This window comes from Macaca nemestrina, chromosome 10 (assembly GCF_043159975.1).
Source record: "Macaca nemestrina isolate mMacNem1 chromosome 10, mMacNem.hap1, whole genome shotgun sequence".
Taxonomy (NCBI): Eukaryota; Metazoa; Chordata; class Mammalia; order Primates; family Cercopithecidae; genus Macaca; species Macaca nemestrina.
The window spans coordinates 22,430,895-22,446,595 of record NC_092134.1 but is presented as its reverse complement, the minus strand read 5'-3'; the positions used below and the strand labels follow the sequence as shown (position 1 = coordinate 22,446,595).

Here is a 15,701-nt window from a genome sequence, read left to right as displayed (position 1 = left end):
CAAACACTTCTCATGCCAGCTGATCCCACTTTGTCCACAGCTAAGAATGGCAGCAGAATGCTATATCACTCTATACAGAAACAAGACCACCTGAAGCTAAGTAGATGCTTACCACGGAGTCAACAGGTCCAGTCTCACAGTGAATGCCCTGAGCTACCACTCCGTCGAAAGCCATCTTCCCCCACGGCCTCACTGTCAAGTGAGGAGCATCAAGAGTTTGTCTTGGTTGTTTTGTTCTTGTTTACAAACTATGAATATGTACAGTTGATAACTCAGGATTTCTAGCCAATAACCATATAGTTAACATCGTCTTAGAATTTTTTAAAATGCCAGAAACATCTTTAAATGCCTTGTCATACCATCAAAAGGCACAGAGAGAGGAGAACACAGAGTGCCTTTGAATTTTAAAAATCTTTGACTTGGCCGGGCACGGTGGCTGATGCCTGTACTCCCAGGAGTTTGTGAGGCCAAGGCAGGTGGATCATGTGAGGTCAGAAGTTCGAGACCAGCCTGGCCAACATGGCAAAAACCCATCTGTACTAAAAAATGCAAAACTATCTGGGTGTGGGGGTGCACACCTGTAGTCCCAGCTACTCGGGAGGCTAAGGCAGGAGAATCACTTTAATCTGGGAGGTGGAGGTTGCAGTGAGCTGAGATAGTGCCACTACACTCCAGCCTCAGTGACAGAGGGAGACTCTGTCTCAAAACAAAAACAAAAACAAAAACAAAATCCCCAACTTTGACTTATTTTCTTAGGCTGAATCTCCACATTTAGGTTTCCTGGGTTGAAGAATATAAACATTTTTGTAACTCTTGCTGTGTGAGGCCAAAATGTTTTCTGAAGAATGTAGACCTGTGTGAGAAGTCTGTCACTGAGATAATGAGTGGCACTTACCTTATGGATTAGTACTGTTTTTATTTTGTTTGTTTGTTTGTTTTTTGAGATGGACTCTCACTCTGTTACCTAGGCTGGAGTGCAGTGGCGTGATCTTGGCTCACTGCAACTTCCACTACCTGGGTTCAAGCAATTCTTCTGCCTCAGCCTCCCGAGTAGCTGGGACTACAGGCAAGCACCACCACACCCAGCTCATGTTTGTATTTTTAGGAGAGATGGGGCTTCACCATGTTGGCCAAGCTGGTCTTGAACTCCTGACCTCAGGTGATCCGCCTGCCTCAGCCTCCCAAAGTTCTGGGATTACAGTGTGAGCCACTGTGCCCAGCCCTGTTTTTATTTTGAATGTCATGGGTGGGGTAAAATGTTTCACAATCTTTGCAGGCTTTAAAGTTCTCCATTTGGTCTTGGCAGTCTCAATAAATTAAGGCTCAGAAAGGTCTATTTGCTCTTCTAGGGGCACACGGCAAACCAGTGGCAGATCCAGGACTCTGGCATTGTCTTCACTGCGCCATTGTGCCTCACTGTGTTACAGGAAAGGGGTCCGGATCCAGACCCCAAGAGAGGGTTCTTGGATCTCGTGCAAAAATGAATAGAGAGTGAGTCCATAGAGTAAAGTGACAGCAAGTTTATTAAGAAAGTAAAGGGATAAAAGAATGGTTACTCCATAGACAGAGCAGTCCCGAGGTCTGCTGGTTGCTAATTTTTATGGTTATTTCTTGATGATATGCTAAACAAGGGGTGAATTATTCATGCCTCCCCTTTTTAGATCATATAGGATAACTTCCTGACATTGCCATGGCATTTATAAACTGTCATGACTCTGGTAGGAGAGCAGCAATGAGGATGACCAGAGATCACTCGTTGCCATCTTGTATTCGGTGGATTTTGGCCAGCTGCTTTACTGCAAACTGTTTTATCAGCAAGGTCTTTATGACCTGTATCTTGTGCTGTCCTACCTCATCCTGTGACTTAGAATGCCTTAACCGTTTAGGAATGCAGCCCAGTAGGTCTTAGCCTCATTTTACCCAGCCGCTTCTCAAGATGGAGTTACTTTGGTTCAAATGCCTCTGACAATTGGAAGGGAGGCCAAGAGGGGTGCAGCTCTGGATCCCACTGGGGAGGAATTGGAAACTCTGGATGTCAACAATGGCCACTGTCTCTGCATCTGACAGTTCTTTTTTCTTTCCTGCCTCAGTTTATTTGTACAAAGAGCACAGGAGGACAATAGTCCCATGGGGATGACAGCCCAGGGGCCACACCAGTCCTTCCGTCCTCAGGTAGGCAGACAGAGACCTCTACTGAGAAGACGTTGTCAGGGCCTGGGTGCCTTTGGGAGCCTGAGCTGGAAGTGAAGCTGGACCCTGAGCCTTGGTTTGATCCTTGGCCTTGGCCTTTGGCTGACAGAGCCTGAGGCCCTTGGTAGTGCCAGCACGAGGCAGGAGAATCACTTGAACCCGGGAGGCAGAGGTTGCAGTGAGCAGAAATCGCACTACTTCACTCCAGTGGGGTGATGCAGGCAGGTTGATTGAGCTTCCCAAGCTTGGAGTGGGCGATGCAGGCAGGTCGATCAAGCTTGTGGCTGATGCCCTTTGGGATCTTGGGCTTAGCCTCCTCGGACTTTGCCAGGGCGTTGATAGCCTCAGCACATGTACCCACGGCCTTGGCATTGTTGGCCTGCATCTTCTTCAGGCTCTTTTTGTTGTGCTTCTTGGCAAAGCGCATGTTCCTCAGGAACTTGGGGTCCACCCCCTAAAGAGATTCATATCTTTGCGATCAGAATTTTTTTTTTTTTTTTTTAGACAGAATCTCCCTCGTTCACCCAGGCTGGAGTGCAATGGTGCAATCTCAGCTCACTGTAACCTCTGCCACCCAGGTTCAAGCGATTCTCCTGCCTCAGCCTCCTGAGTAGCTGGGACTACAGGTGTGTGCCACCACGCCTGGCTAATTTTTTTTTGTATTTTTAGTAGAGACAGGCTCTCACCATGTTGGCCAGGCTGGTCTCAAAGTCCTGACCTTTAGTGATCTTTCCACCTTAGCCTCCCAAAGTGCTGGGATTACAGGTGTGAGTCACCATACCTGGCCTGTGATCAGAATTTTTTGATGCCATTTCTGTGCTGTTTTGGGACTGGTTGTCTGCAGTGTGGTTTTTGGACTTGGCTGCACCATAACCTGCAGTCCCTGAAGCACCTGGTTCTGGAAGGGAACGCCTGTATCTGATAGTTCTCGGTTGCAAACAACAGAATCCTCTCCAGCTGGCTTAAGCAGACGTGGAATGCACTGAAGGCCATTAGGCCTTGGATGATCTGGCGGGCTTGGTGGCTCTGCAGCAGGAACAGAACTCACCTCCCTCCACCTGTAGGCCCACGCACTTCAGCTGACACCATGGACTCTGAGGACTGGAGACATTTGGCCAGCACCTGTCCCAAGTTCTCCCAGCAGATTTCCCCTCTCATTGGCCACCCTGAGATCTCAGGTAGGCTCAATGAGATCTTCAGACCTGTGAGATCCAGGGTCCTCCACCCAAGTCTAGAATAAAAATCAGGACTTTGCTAGCAAGGAAAACATGAGGGAAGGGCTTTGTGCATGGTCTGCCTGTGCGGCCACAGCAGTGTAGACTTGGCAAAAGTAGGCTACCCTGGCCTGACTTCACACAGTCTGTTGGCTCCAACATCCAACACCTCATTAACTTATTCATCAATCCTTTGTTTCTCAGGGAATTTTGTGTCCAGATTCCATTTCCTGGGAAAGGAGCTCTGATTGGTTTAACTTGTGTGAGGTGTTCTCTTCTCATCCAATCCACCATAGAAGAGGGGAGGATTGGGGGAGCTCAAATGCCACAGGTGTGGAGATTAGGCCACTCGGCAGGGCAGAGGAAGATGGAAGGGGCTAGAGTGGCCTCCTTTGCTGAGGAAAAACAACAACAGTTTATTTGTTACCCAGAAAACAAATGAAGTGAGACTAATGGCACTAGTGAAGTCGGGACACCCACACTTTTTTTTCCCCCAAAATGATTTGTTATGTTATTCAGTATACATGACAGCAGAAGTGGGAATCCAGACTACTTCACACTTAGCTTGTGATCGGTACTGTTTTTATTGAATGCCATAGGTGGGGTGAAATGCTTCACAACCTTTGCAGACTTTAAAGTTCTCAATTTGGTCCTGGCAGTCACACCAAATTGAGGCTCAGAGAGGTCTGTTTGCTTTTCTCAGGGCACAAAGCAGAGCAGTTCTCTCCATTACACTACTGTGCCCTCCCTGCCTATGCCCCCTTTTCTAAGAATTTATTTTTATTTTTATTTTTTATTTTTCTGAGATAGGGTCTTGCTCTGTTACCCAGGTTGGAGTGCAGCGGCATGATCATAGCTCACTGCAGCCTCAAACTCCCAGGCTCAGGTGTTCCTCCTGTCTCAGCCTCCTGAGTAGTTAGGACTATAGGTGCATGCCACCGTTCCCAGCTAATCTTTGTATTTTTTTTGCAGAGACAGAGTCTTGCCATGTTGCCCAGGCTGGTCTCGAACTCCTGGGCTCAAGCAATCAACCCACCTTGACCTCCCAAAGTGCTGGGATTACAGGCATGAGCCACTGCGCCTGGTGAGAATTATTTTCACAGTCCCTGTTGGGGGCCACCTGACTATGGTCCCCTGGACCCATGTCATTGGGCCAGGACATCAAATCTAGACTTGGACAATTGTGTTCTCTTGGGAAGACAGGAGGACATTGGAGCATCTCTTGGGAAGAGAGGAGGAAATTGAGATGAGGACATTGATTTATTTATTTTTTTAAGCTGAGCTCTAAAATGGGAACTCGTAAGAAGCAAGATGGGAGGAAGAGGGGACAGCAGAGAAAATAGTCCTTAAAAAAAAGAGGCCAAGTTGAGAGACCAGGTGGTTCCAGAGAGGGCTGGAGGGAGGAGCTGCCTTGGTTTCTGACAGCTTACTAGTTCTGGGTTCTTGTTCCTCATGGGATCTGCCTCCAACCATCGTGAGGTAGCCCTAATATTCATATGATGCAGCATGCTTTAGATGAAAGAAACAAACTGCAATCCACACTGGCTAAAAAAACCAAGAAAACATATTCATTTACATAATAGGAAGTGCAGAGTTCCTATTGTTCCTAAGGTGGATTTCAGGCATGGTGTGATCACCGTGCCAGCCACATTGTTCTGTAATTCTCCCTAGGCTCTTCCCTCCATCGTGTGTTAGCCTTGATCTCACACTGGCTTCCCTCATAGTTGCCAGAGGGCTGCCAGCAACATGAGGGGCAACATGCTTTCTTGTTTGCATCCATAAGGGTAGAAAAGCATCTCCCTCTCACCCAAGTTATTCCTTTCTGTCTGATAGGCCACTGTCAGTTGCATGCCTATTCCTGGACCAGTAGCAGTTTCTGAGAGAATGCTATGCACTAATTGGCTTAAACTTAGATTCCCAGTCATTGGCAAGGAGGATGGGATGGCTGTGATTGGCTTACACTAATGGAGATCTACCTTGGAGGTGTGTGTAAAACTCAACTGCTTCTGGTTACATAGGCTTAACGGGGAAGGACTGTTACCTGAACAAATTGGGATCGGCTGGGAAGAAGGAAAGGGAAACAGATGCTGAGGAGGCCAAAAAAAAAAAAAAAAAAAAAAAAAAAAAAAAAAAAAATCATTTTGAGTTAGTTCGAGTGGGTTTCTGATTTTTGTAACCAAAGAGTCACTTGGACTGTCAGTTTTCTGGTCTGCATCCAAATGCCTCTGCCCGGTCCCTCTGCGGCTTGGCTCTAATTTCCTCCTGTGTTCTAGAGGCTCTGCTGTCGCCAACATTTCCCACCGCTGGCTCATCGCTTTGGCAAGCTGGCATCTCACCCTGCTCCAAGTCCCGCTGATGAAGCAGAAGGTCCCTTTAGCAGAATCGATTCTGACATGTTCTAATTAAAAAAGCCTGGTACGTCTCTGCATGGGGGCTGCTGAGAGCTGCGCCCATAAAGACACAGAGAGTAAATTCGTCAGAGGAAGGTCTATTTTTAACAAGTCCTGAACCTAATTGAACTTAATCATTTTTCAGACGTCGACACTTGAAATGTGTGAGTCACTGGGCTCTGCGTGGAGCTGAGTGCTGGAGCAGCCCTTTAAATATCAGAGATGAGAGATATCAGCTTGCAGGGCTGCTCAGATTTGGGGCTGCGGTTTCAGTCAGGTTATGGAAAAGCGTGGGGCTCTAGAGACAGAGAGCCTTGGGTTCAAATCCTGGCTGCTGCACTGACTGCAAAACTCGGTTTCTCCAAGTCTGTTTCCCCATCTGTAAAATGAGGATGGTCAAATGTATCCAAAACACTTCATATGAATCATTTGGAGGCAAGGCCTGACATGTAGCTGTTCAAAATCTATCCTCCTTACTTGACATGAGTATTGATGCTTCCTTGCAGAAACAGTACTGTGTTTGGTTTGGTGTTGCCCAAACCCTATATGTAATATACTGTCCCACTGACTTCCCTCATGGTTACAACGTGGCTGCCAGCAACATCGGGGCAACATACTCCCTTGTGTACCATATTATCTTTCTGAAACCAAAAATATGGTAAGTTCTTTTCTTTTCTTTCTTTTTTTTTTTTTTTTACTGCAACCTTCGCCTCCTGGGTTTAATCAATTCTCCTGCCCTAGCGTCCCGAGTAGCTGAGACTACAGGCACCCACTGGGTGCGCGCCACCATGCCGGGCTAAATTTTTTGTATTTTTAGTAGAAATACGAAAAAAAAAAAAAAAAAAACCCACACACACACACACACACACACACACACACACACACACACACACAAACATAGGGTTTCGCTATGTTGGCCGGGCTGGTCTTGCACTTCTGACCTTAAATGATCTGCCCTCCTCAGCCTCCCAAAGTGCTAGGATTATAGGCATGAGCCAGCACACCTGGCCTTCAAAATATGGTAAGTTCTAAAACACATCCTGTCCCAAGAATTTACGGATCAAGTGGAGACCTTAGCAGGGCTGAGGCCCCATGGCCTGTGAGTTTGAGACCCTTGAATCCACTCAGGGGGCGAGGAGTTAAAGTGGAAATCACATGGAATCAAAATTACTGTAGAAAACGCGTACCCCCAATAATTTTCCATAAATTCTGTGATTGTTTCTAGAGCTTAGCCCTAGAGGGGCTGACTTGTGTTTCAGGGCCGATTGTATGATTGTATCTTTAAACTACTAAACTCCGTTAGGGCAGTGAAAAGCTCACTTGCCTGGATCACACTTGGGTTCCTGTGTTATCCTTACAGTGGGCGGGGGTCAGGTGAATGTTCTGAAGAAAATTCTCCCGCACTGATGAAGTTATTTTTCTCATAAATGATTTCTCTTCCCCCCACCAACATTTTTTTTTTTTTTTTTTTTTTCAGAGTAGGGAAAATTGGGCTCCTTTGAGTTAGCTGCGTGTGAAGTCCGTACCTAGCAGGGCTGCTGTGAGCATGAGTGTAGGTGTAGGCTAAGAAGACAGTGAATGGGGTGTGAGTGGGGTGAGGCTGACCAGCGATTGCATGGCGTTGGCCGAGGGAGGGGCTGAGATTGTTGATTGACTCAAGAAGTCACTTAGCGTCATGAGTAGTGTGGTAAGGGATCTTTAGAGAGTGTGTCGCCCCTCTCCCCCTACCAAAAGCTTCCCTCCAACCAGTTGCTCTTGTCCTCTCTTCCCGAGGACCCTGTGCCCTCCCTGTGAACTTGCAGGGGAGAACGTCCATGTCTGTGCGGGTCACAAAGGCGCCCGTTCCAGGGGTCCCAGAACGCCCGGGCGTGGGGCTGGGGGTGTGGCGCAGCGAGGCAGCGCAGCAAGCAGTCCTCCCGGCACCGTGGGACTCGCAGTTGCAGCAGCGTCGGACAAGCGGCCCGAGCCGCCACCGACAAGGAGTCCGGGCCCCGCCACTGGTAAGTTTTGCCGCCAGTCCGGCAGCGCCTGCTGCGCCACAGCTCCTCCTGCCAGGGAAAAGCAAAGAGCGGTGGCGGTCCCCAGCCCATTCAGATCTCGCTGCCCTAAGCCCGGAAGATATCAGGGTCTCCCGCAATCATGCATAAATAAATTGTAGCGCGTAAAATAACTCCAGGGCCGCGCGAGGTGGTTCACGCCTGTAATTCTAGCACTTTGGGAGGCTGAGGTGAGAGGATCGTTTGAGCCCAGGGGTTCAAGACCAGCCTGGGCAAATTCGTCTTTACAAAATATTTAAAAACTTAGCCAGGGGTGGTGGCACCACCTGTAGTCCCAGCTACTTGGGAGGTTGTGAGGGGAGGATTGCTTGAGCCTGGGAGGTTGAGGCTGCAGTGAGCCGAGATTGAAACACTGCACACTAGCTTGGATGACAGAGAGAGACTCTGTCTCAAAAAAAGGAAAAAAAAAAAAGTTCAACAAATTATTTTCCTCCCATAATAATCCTTTTTTTAAAAAACAAAACAAAACAAAACGAAAACCAAAACCCGCGTATGTGTTTCTGTGCTCCTGTTTGGCTAGTGCCCTAAGCATATGTTTAATTCCATTACCAGGTTGTTCAGCCTTGGCTCAATATGATCCCTATAGCTGCCTGTCCCAGGGTCCCTAGGGAATCCATCATGGGGCAGGCTTGTCTTTTAAAGGCAGGTTGTTAAAATTCAGAAGCAGAGGAGGTGCAGGCCTAATTAAATATTAGATAAATGAAGATGATCTCTGCCTGGAGGAAACGTCATTCATTCAAATTGTGTTTGCCAAGAGCTTCCCATGTGCCCAGGACCATGGATGCTGTGGTGAATAGACTGAGGCCCAAGGAGAAGGAGACCCTTGCCTGACGTCCCCTGACCTGGGCCACTGGACTTCTCTGCACTTTTCCTTGCCCACGCTGTTCCCCAGAAGTGGGCAGGTTTTAGATTCCTACCAGGAACTGCAAATTCAAATTCCTGCTGGCTCTGGGCAGTTACAGAAAATGTAGAATTAGGGGGAAGGGAGGTTAGCCAATAGGGAGGAGTGGGGCCTGTGGCCAGGAGAGTGAGTGCGTGACCCACATTTATGTTTTGAAACACTGTGGGACAGAACTGGAGGCAGGTTGAATTGGCCCCATGGACTGTGAGTTTGAGACCCTTGAATGAGAGGGTGGTAAGCCAGGGGTCAGGACATCCAGGAGATGCTCTGCAGGCCAAGCTATGAGGATGGGGTTTGGGGTGGGGGAGATCTGTTCCCCCAGGGAACATAGGAGCCCATCCCAGAGGGCACTGACTGAAAGGGAAAGGCCTGGGTTAACATCCGGAACCTGAAGAGAAGCCAGCACCCTAGGGGAGAGTGACGGCGTATGTGCGTATGAATCAGCACGAAGGCAGGAGGTGACAGAGACTTTGGTTCCTGGAGGATGGTGCATAACCCAGCCAGTGATCTCAGGGGCCAGACAGACTGGTACTTGCAAATCCTAATTCACAAATCAGCTACATTCACCCAGCATCTGTCATGAACTAGGCACATGAACTAGGCACTATGCTAACCACTTTACTGACATTATTTTACGCTGAGATATGGGTGTGGGTATCCCCATTCTACAGATGAGGAAACTGAGGCTCAGAGAGGTCAAATCACACTATCAGTGAAAGTCAGGAATACCCAATTCAAGCTGTTAAGATGGTGCATTACAAATCCACTTAGGACTCAAAGGGCCCTGGAACATAGAACAGCTCCTGGACAATATGAAATTGGAGCTGCCCCAAATTCCAGGGTTGAAAGAGGCCTCAGAGAGAGTATCCTTTGCCCAAACCTTGTTAGTCAGGTAAATCCTCCTACAGCTACTACCCCCACCTGGAGGTGGGGATCATTCCAGAAATGATCAAGATACAGAACCATTGTCTTATACCACTTCCCTGCCTGTGGGAATTTCCCAACATTAGACAATTCACTTGGCCCCCAAACCCTCAAAAACATCAGGGAAAATGTGGAGGTTCCTACATTACCAGCCACTATTTTCCTATCACCCATTAACCTGAGAATCATTTTCAACGTATGCATCATGTGAGTTAGGAATGCTTTAGGCTTCAATGAACAAAATACTTGGTGACTGCCTTAAACAACAATGACTCTTGTTATTTCACCTAACACGATGTCTAGAGGTAGGCAGTTCCAGGGATGGGGCAGTAGCCAACAGTATCAATTGGGACCTACATTTTTTCCCATCTTTCCTCTTTGCTGTTTTTAGTGTGATGGTGATATTTCTCCTCATGGTCATGGATGGTTGCCACTGCACCATCATGCATGTCTTCACAATAATTTCTAAAAGCAGAAGGAGAGGGGAACACAGACAAGCTCTCACTAATTTTTTTTTTTTTTTTTTGAGACGGAGTCTTACTCTGTTGCCCAGGCTAGAGTGCAGTGGTCCAATCTTGGCTCACGGCAATCTCCATCTCCTGGGCTCAAGCGATTTTCCTGCCTCAGCCTCTTGAGTAGCTGGGATTACAGGTGCCTGCTACCACGCCCAGCTAATTTTTGTATTTTTAGTAGAGAAGGGGTTTCACCATGTTGGCCAGGCTGGTCTCAATCTCCTGACCCCAAGTGATCTGCCTGCCTTGGCCTCTCTAAGTGCTGGAATTACAGGCGTGAGCCATCGCGCCTGGCCCAAATTCTCACTTGTTGTCACAAAGGAATGGAATAGACTTCTCCTTATGTCTCATTGGCCACATCTGGGTCACATGTCCATCCTTAGACCAATCATTGACAAAGGGAAATGGGGTTACCATGATTAGCAGGAACCAATCATCAGTCATCCTCTGGGACTGGGCACATTGAGGGGGTAGAAAATCAGATTTGTGTTAGGAAGAAAGAAGTTAGGGTATTCTCTGAGGCTTGCTAGCTGCTGTAAAAAATACATCCCCACATTTCATTGGTTTAACATAACAGAAGTTAATGTTGCATTTGTGTAACAGCCCAATGAGGATGTTCATGGTTGGCAGGTGACTTCCTCTACAAGTTGGTCTGGGGACGTGTCTTGTGGCTCTGCCTCCTATAAATGTCAGATGGGGCAAGAAAGGATGGAAAGGTCACACCCACTTCTTAAAAGTAATGGTCTGGAAGTGACAGACTTCCCCTCTACTCACATCCCATTGGTGAGAATTCCTCAGAGAGCCCTGCCTGGATTCAAGAGGAGCAGGGAAGCAAAGCCCTGGATGGGCAGCTAACTCAAACAACAATGCCACATGAAGTGACTGTTGGGGAGGCAATGAACTGATCTCTTTCAGGCTGATCTTATCTCATCCTTGCTTTTAAGAGGCATCCAGGCTGGGTGTGGTGGCTCACGCCTGTAATCCCAGCACCTTGGGAGGTTGAGGTGGGTGGATCACCTGAGGTCAGAAGTTCAAGACCAGCCTGATCAAAATGGTGAAACCCCGTCTCTACTAAAAATACAAAATTAGTTGGACATGGTGGTGCATGCCTGTAATCCCAGCCACTTGGGAGGCTGAGGCAGGAGAATCACTTGAACCTGGGAGGCTAAGGTTGCAGTGAGCCAAGATCGTGCCATTGCACTCCAGTCTAGGCAACATGAGCAAAATTCCATCAAAAAAAAAAAAAAAAAAAAAAAAGGCAGCATCCAGTCTTTTCCAGATCTCTTTGCTAGTCACTTTCCACTAGACACTGCCTATACTTGAGCACAAATCATTTTCTGAACACTCCTTTCAGTCACTTCCTTCTCACCCTTTGCCTGGGCAGTTATCTCTGCCCAGAATACCCCCTCCCACCCTCCAACTTTTCTTCTCTGCCTGGTGAATTCCTATTCATTCTTCAAAACCCAAGTTAAAAGTCATCTTTGTGGAGCCTTTTTTACTGTTTTGTCCTAGGCAGGATTTATGGCACTTCGCAGGCTGACTTACCACTGAATTCCACACAATGTGTAGCATACAGTGGGGGCTCAGTTTATGTGCTAAATAGATGTAAGTATTTCAGGTATGAGAACTCATTTGGTTGCAAGCAATAGAAAATGCATCTCAGGTTGCTTTAATGGAATATACTGATTTCTGTAATTGGACATTACCCAGAGGTATGTTCAGGCCTGGCTAAATGCAGGTGCTTGGATGATGTCCTCAAGCCTCAAGATTCAGTCTGTCTTCATTTTGTCTTCTCTCTTCCATTTTAGCTTGGTTCTCAGTCTCTGCCAGATGGCTGTCAACCCCTCCTGATCTTATCCACCGAGGTTCAAGTGCAGCAGGAAACAAAGTCTCTCTCTTCATGAGTGTTCCAGCTTAAATTCCACCATTCACTCTGGTTGGACTAGCTAGCTTCATGTGCCCATCCACCCCTGAAGAAATCCCAGGCTAGAGGGCTGAGATCATGCAGACTGACCAGGATCTGGCGCTCTGACTCGCCCATCCAGAGTCAGATGCCCCAATCCTGAAGATGGTGGGGTATGGTCAGCCCCTAGGAGTGCAGGAAGGTGTGGCTTCCCATGGGAACGTCAGGGTATTGTTACCAAGAGATAGAGGAACACCCCTCTCACCCTTATCAACATTCACCACCCTGCACCTTCACCCTCTGAAACAATCCACATCCTGCCATATCATCCCAGCCACTGGGTACTGAGCACTTACGATGTCCCAAGCACAGTGCTGAGTGCTGAGTGTCTTACACACTCAAATGACATGGCTTCTAGAATTTCTCCCGTTTTCCAGGTGAGGAAAATGAGACCTAGAGAACTGAAGTGACTTGCCCAAGGTTAATAAGTGGCTTTGGAGGAATTTGAAATGAGATCCGATGACTGGCACAACCAATGCTTTAAACCATTGCATGGCAGGACCCTCAATGGTGGCAAAACTGGAATTTCTGCTTTTGGAACCCAGCTCCTGCAGTCTGGAATTGGCTGTGCAGCGGGTCTCACAACCTCAAAGGATGCGTGGGATTAATGCTGTCCCTTGCTCTGAATAACTATGGGCCAGATGAAGTTCAAGTAGTGACATGATAAGAATACTGACTCCTGTTCTAAGATGGGAGGGTGGGGATTCCCCAACAGCTGTAGCTGAAGTTGGGCACATTTCTGTTTAACTCCATGAGGGGACACACTGCCCTGATGCCTTGTTTTTTGAGATGGAGTCTTGCTCTGTCACCCAGGCTGGAGTGCAGTGGTGCGATCTTGGCTCACTGCAATCTTTGCCTCCAGGGTTCAAGCAATTCTGTCTCAGCCTCTTGAGTAACTGGGATTACAGGTGTGCATCACCACGCCCTGCTAATTTTTTTGTATTTTTTGTAGAGACGGGGTTTCACCTTGTTGACCAGTCTGGTCTCAAACTCCTGACCTCAAGTGACCCACCCACCTCAGCCTCCCAAAGTGCTGGGTTACAGGCATAAACCACTGTGCCTGGCCCCCTGATGCCATTTTGCCCCCTCTTTGGGTACACAGGGAGCAGGAGGGTAACTGACACACCGCAACCATCTGCCCAGCTCCTAATAATAACTGGTGAGAGAAACAAGTTCCAGGCAAACATTGCTTTAAAACCAATAAGTGCCTTTTATCACACCCGGGCAGCCATCTGGGTATCCTCCTCATGTGCCAAGGTGTGGGTGGAGGAAGGGATGGCAGGGGGAGGGAGGAGGTGCCGTTCTGACCTGCACCCCCCAGCAGGGGTGGCTTACAAGTTCTCTTCCTTTCGCCACCATGAACAGGGCATTGCAGAGAGAGAGAGAGAGAGGCAGGCTCACTGGCTTTGAGCTCCCTGGATACAGTGTCTGAGCGGAGGCAAAGTGCGGTTCCTTCAAGATGTCTGTGGTAGGTGATGCCAGCTCCTGGCCACAGGACACCTACTACGGGGTCAGGCACTGTGCTGTCCACTTTACACATGTTAGTTCATCTCATCCTGACAACAGATCTGTGCTCGCCCATTTTGTAGGTGGGAGGCTAGAGGCTCAGAGACATCCAGTAATTTACCCAAGTTCCCACTAGATGGCACAGCGAGAGCTTGAACCCAGAACCCCAAAGAATACCCTCCCCGACCAGAGTATGCAGTTACAAGTCAGTCATCTCTCCACCCTAGCAAGCCAGGGTGGGTTTTCCATGTAATAGACAAGCAGCTGACATCACCCAAGGGAAGGTATTCCACCTCCAGCCCTGGCCCAGCCACCCCCACTGCCCTTCACCCTTAAGCCCATCTGTGGGCTTCTGTAGCCACCTGACCCACTACGGCCTCCCACTCCCCTCCATCTCCCCCAGTTGAAGAAGCACAGAAGAAAAGACTCCGACACTCCCCAGGAACTTTCGGAGAAGGCCAAAGAGCAGCAGGCAGAGGCAGAGCTCCGGAAGCTAAGGCAGCAGTTCAGGAAGATGGTGGAAAGCCGGAAGTCTTTTAACTTCCGAAACCAGCAGAAGATCGCGAGTCAGTAGTAAGTGATGGTTGGAGTTTCACACTGAGTGACCTTGGAGGAAAGTTGGGGTTGGGTTTCGTGGTGCTTGTCTTCTGCCTTGTGACCCCTGGGGCAGGGAGCCACCTCTGAGCCCCATTGGAGGACTCATGGTCTTTTATCTGCAGAGCCTAGTTTCAAGAGAAACCCACTTGAGATGGCTTCAGTGGAGAGGGGGGATTTATTATCAGAATGCAGGGTGTTTTGGGGACCCCCGGGGCCTGGGCACCCAGATCTCAGGGAAGGACCTAATTGAGGAAGGAGTTCTGGTTTCTGTTTTTCTCCACACATGACTTTTGTTCTCTCTCTTTCTGAATTTCAGCCCCAGCTGGTGAGAAGTGGCTGCTCCAACTCTTAAGTTGACCAGCTGCACAGAGAAAGGGTCTTGAGTCAATTCGAACCCCACATTCCCGGGAGAGGGAGATTCTGATAGGCTCAGCTTGGGTCAGGGGTCTCCTCCTAGTCTAATCAGCTGTGGCTTGAGGGGGCAAGGGACACAAAAATGTCTGGGGCTGTCACTCCCTTGGTCCAACAGGGAAGTGGAGGAGTTCCCAGAGAAGGTGGAAACCCCAGTGACGTTTCCTAATTGTGTGTCCTTATGAGAACTGAAAGATAGAATGTTTGAAATTGGGTTGCATCAGAAATTACAGAGTGTATTGTTTCTTTTCTTTTCTTTTTTTTTTGGAGATGGAGTGTCACTGTTGTTGCCCAACCTGGAATTGGTGATGGCATGATCTTGGCTCACTGCAACCTCCGCCTCCCGGGTTCAAGTGATTCTCCTGCCTCAGCTTCCTAAGTAGCTGGGATTACAGGTGCCCACCATCGTGCCCTGCTAATTTTTGTATTTTTAGTAGAGGCAGGATTTCGCCATGTTGGCCAGGCTGGTCTCAAACTCCTGTCCTCAGATGATCCACCCACCTCGGCCTCCTAAAGTGCTGGGATTACAGGCGTGAGCCACCACGCCCGGCTCAGTGTATCATTTCTTCAGGCAACAGAAAGGTGTTCCCTGGGGTTGAATACACAAACATTAAACAGGTTTTATTAGATTCCCTCCAAGGGAATGTAACTCCTTAGCTGCATCCATATTGTTTATAAAGGCAGAAACTGTCCATTGTTAGAAAGGAAATCTTACTGTTAGATGTGAAGTTCACAGGATGGGGAATAGGAATTTTTATTTTTTATTTATTTTTTTAAGACAGGGTCTGGCTTTGTCACCCAGGCTGGAGTGCAGTGGTGCCATCTCGGCTCACTGCAACCTGTCTCCCAGACTCAAGCGATTCTCCAACCTCAGCCTCCTGAGTAGCTGGGATCACAGGCGTGTGCCAGCACGCCTGGCTAATTTTTTGTATCAATGGAGTTTCACCAAGTTGCCCAGGCTGGTTTCAAACTCCTGAGCTCAAGCAATCTGCCCGCCTATGCCTCCCAAAGTGCTGGGATTACAGGCGTGAGCCAC

General features: G+C 48.3%; 1 protein-coding gene across 7 annotated transcripts in view; it reads left to right on the top strand.

Annotated features, from left to right (window-relative positions):
* The first annotated feature begins 7,641 nt into the window (after positions 1 to 7,641).
* Positions 7,642 to 15,701, top strand: part of LOC105493732 (coiled-coil domain containing 63) — a 60,144-nt gene continuing 52,084 nt past the window's right edge. For 2 of the 7 annotated variants that reach the window (XM_071071104.1, XM_071071098.1), the window contains exons 1-3: positions 7,642 to 7,794; positions 13,517 to 13,619; positions 14,061 to 14,230. In XM_071071104.1, coding sequence (XP_070927205.1) covers positions 13,611 to 13,619; positions 14,061 to 14,230 — 179 coding nt within the window. In that variant the 5' untranslated portion in view covers positions 7,642 to 7,794; positions 13,517 to 13,610. Of the gene's footprint in view, positions 7,795 to 11,996; positions 12,294 to 12,511; positions 12,529 to 13,516; positions 13,620 to 14,060; positions 14,231 to 15,701 lie in introns of those variants that run through there. The other 5 variants (XM_071071101.1, XM_071071100.1, XM_071071099.1 and 2 more) reach the window with 5 other exon arrangements.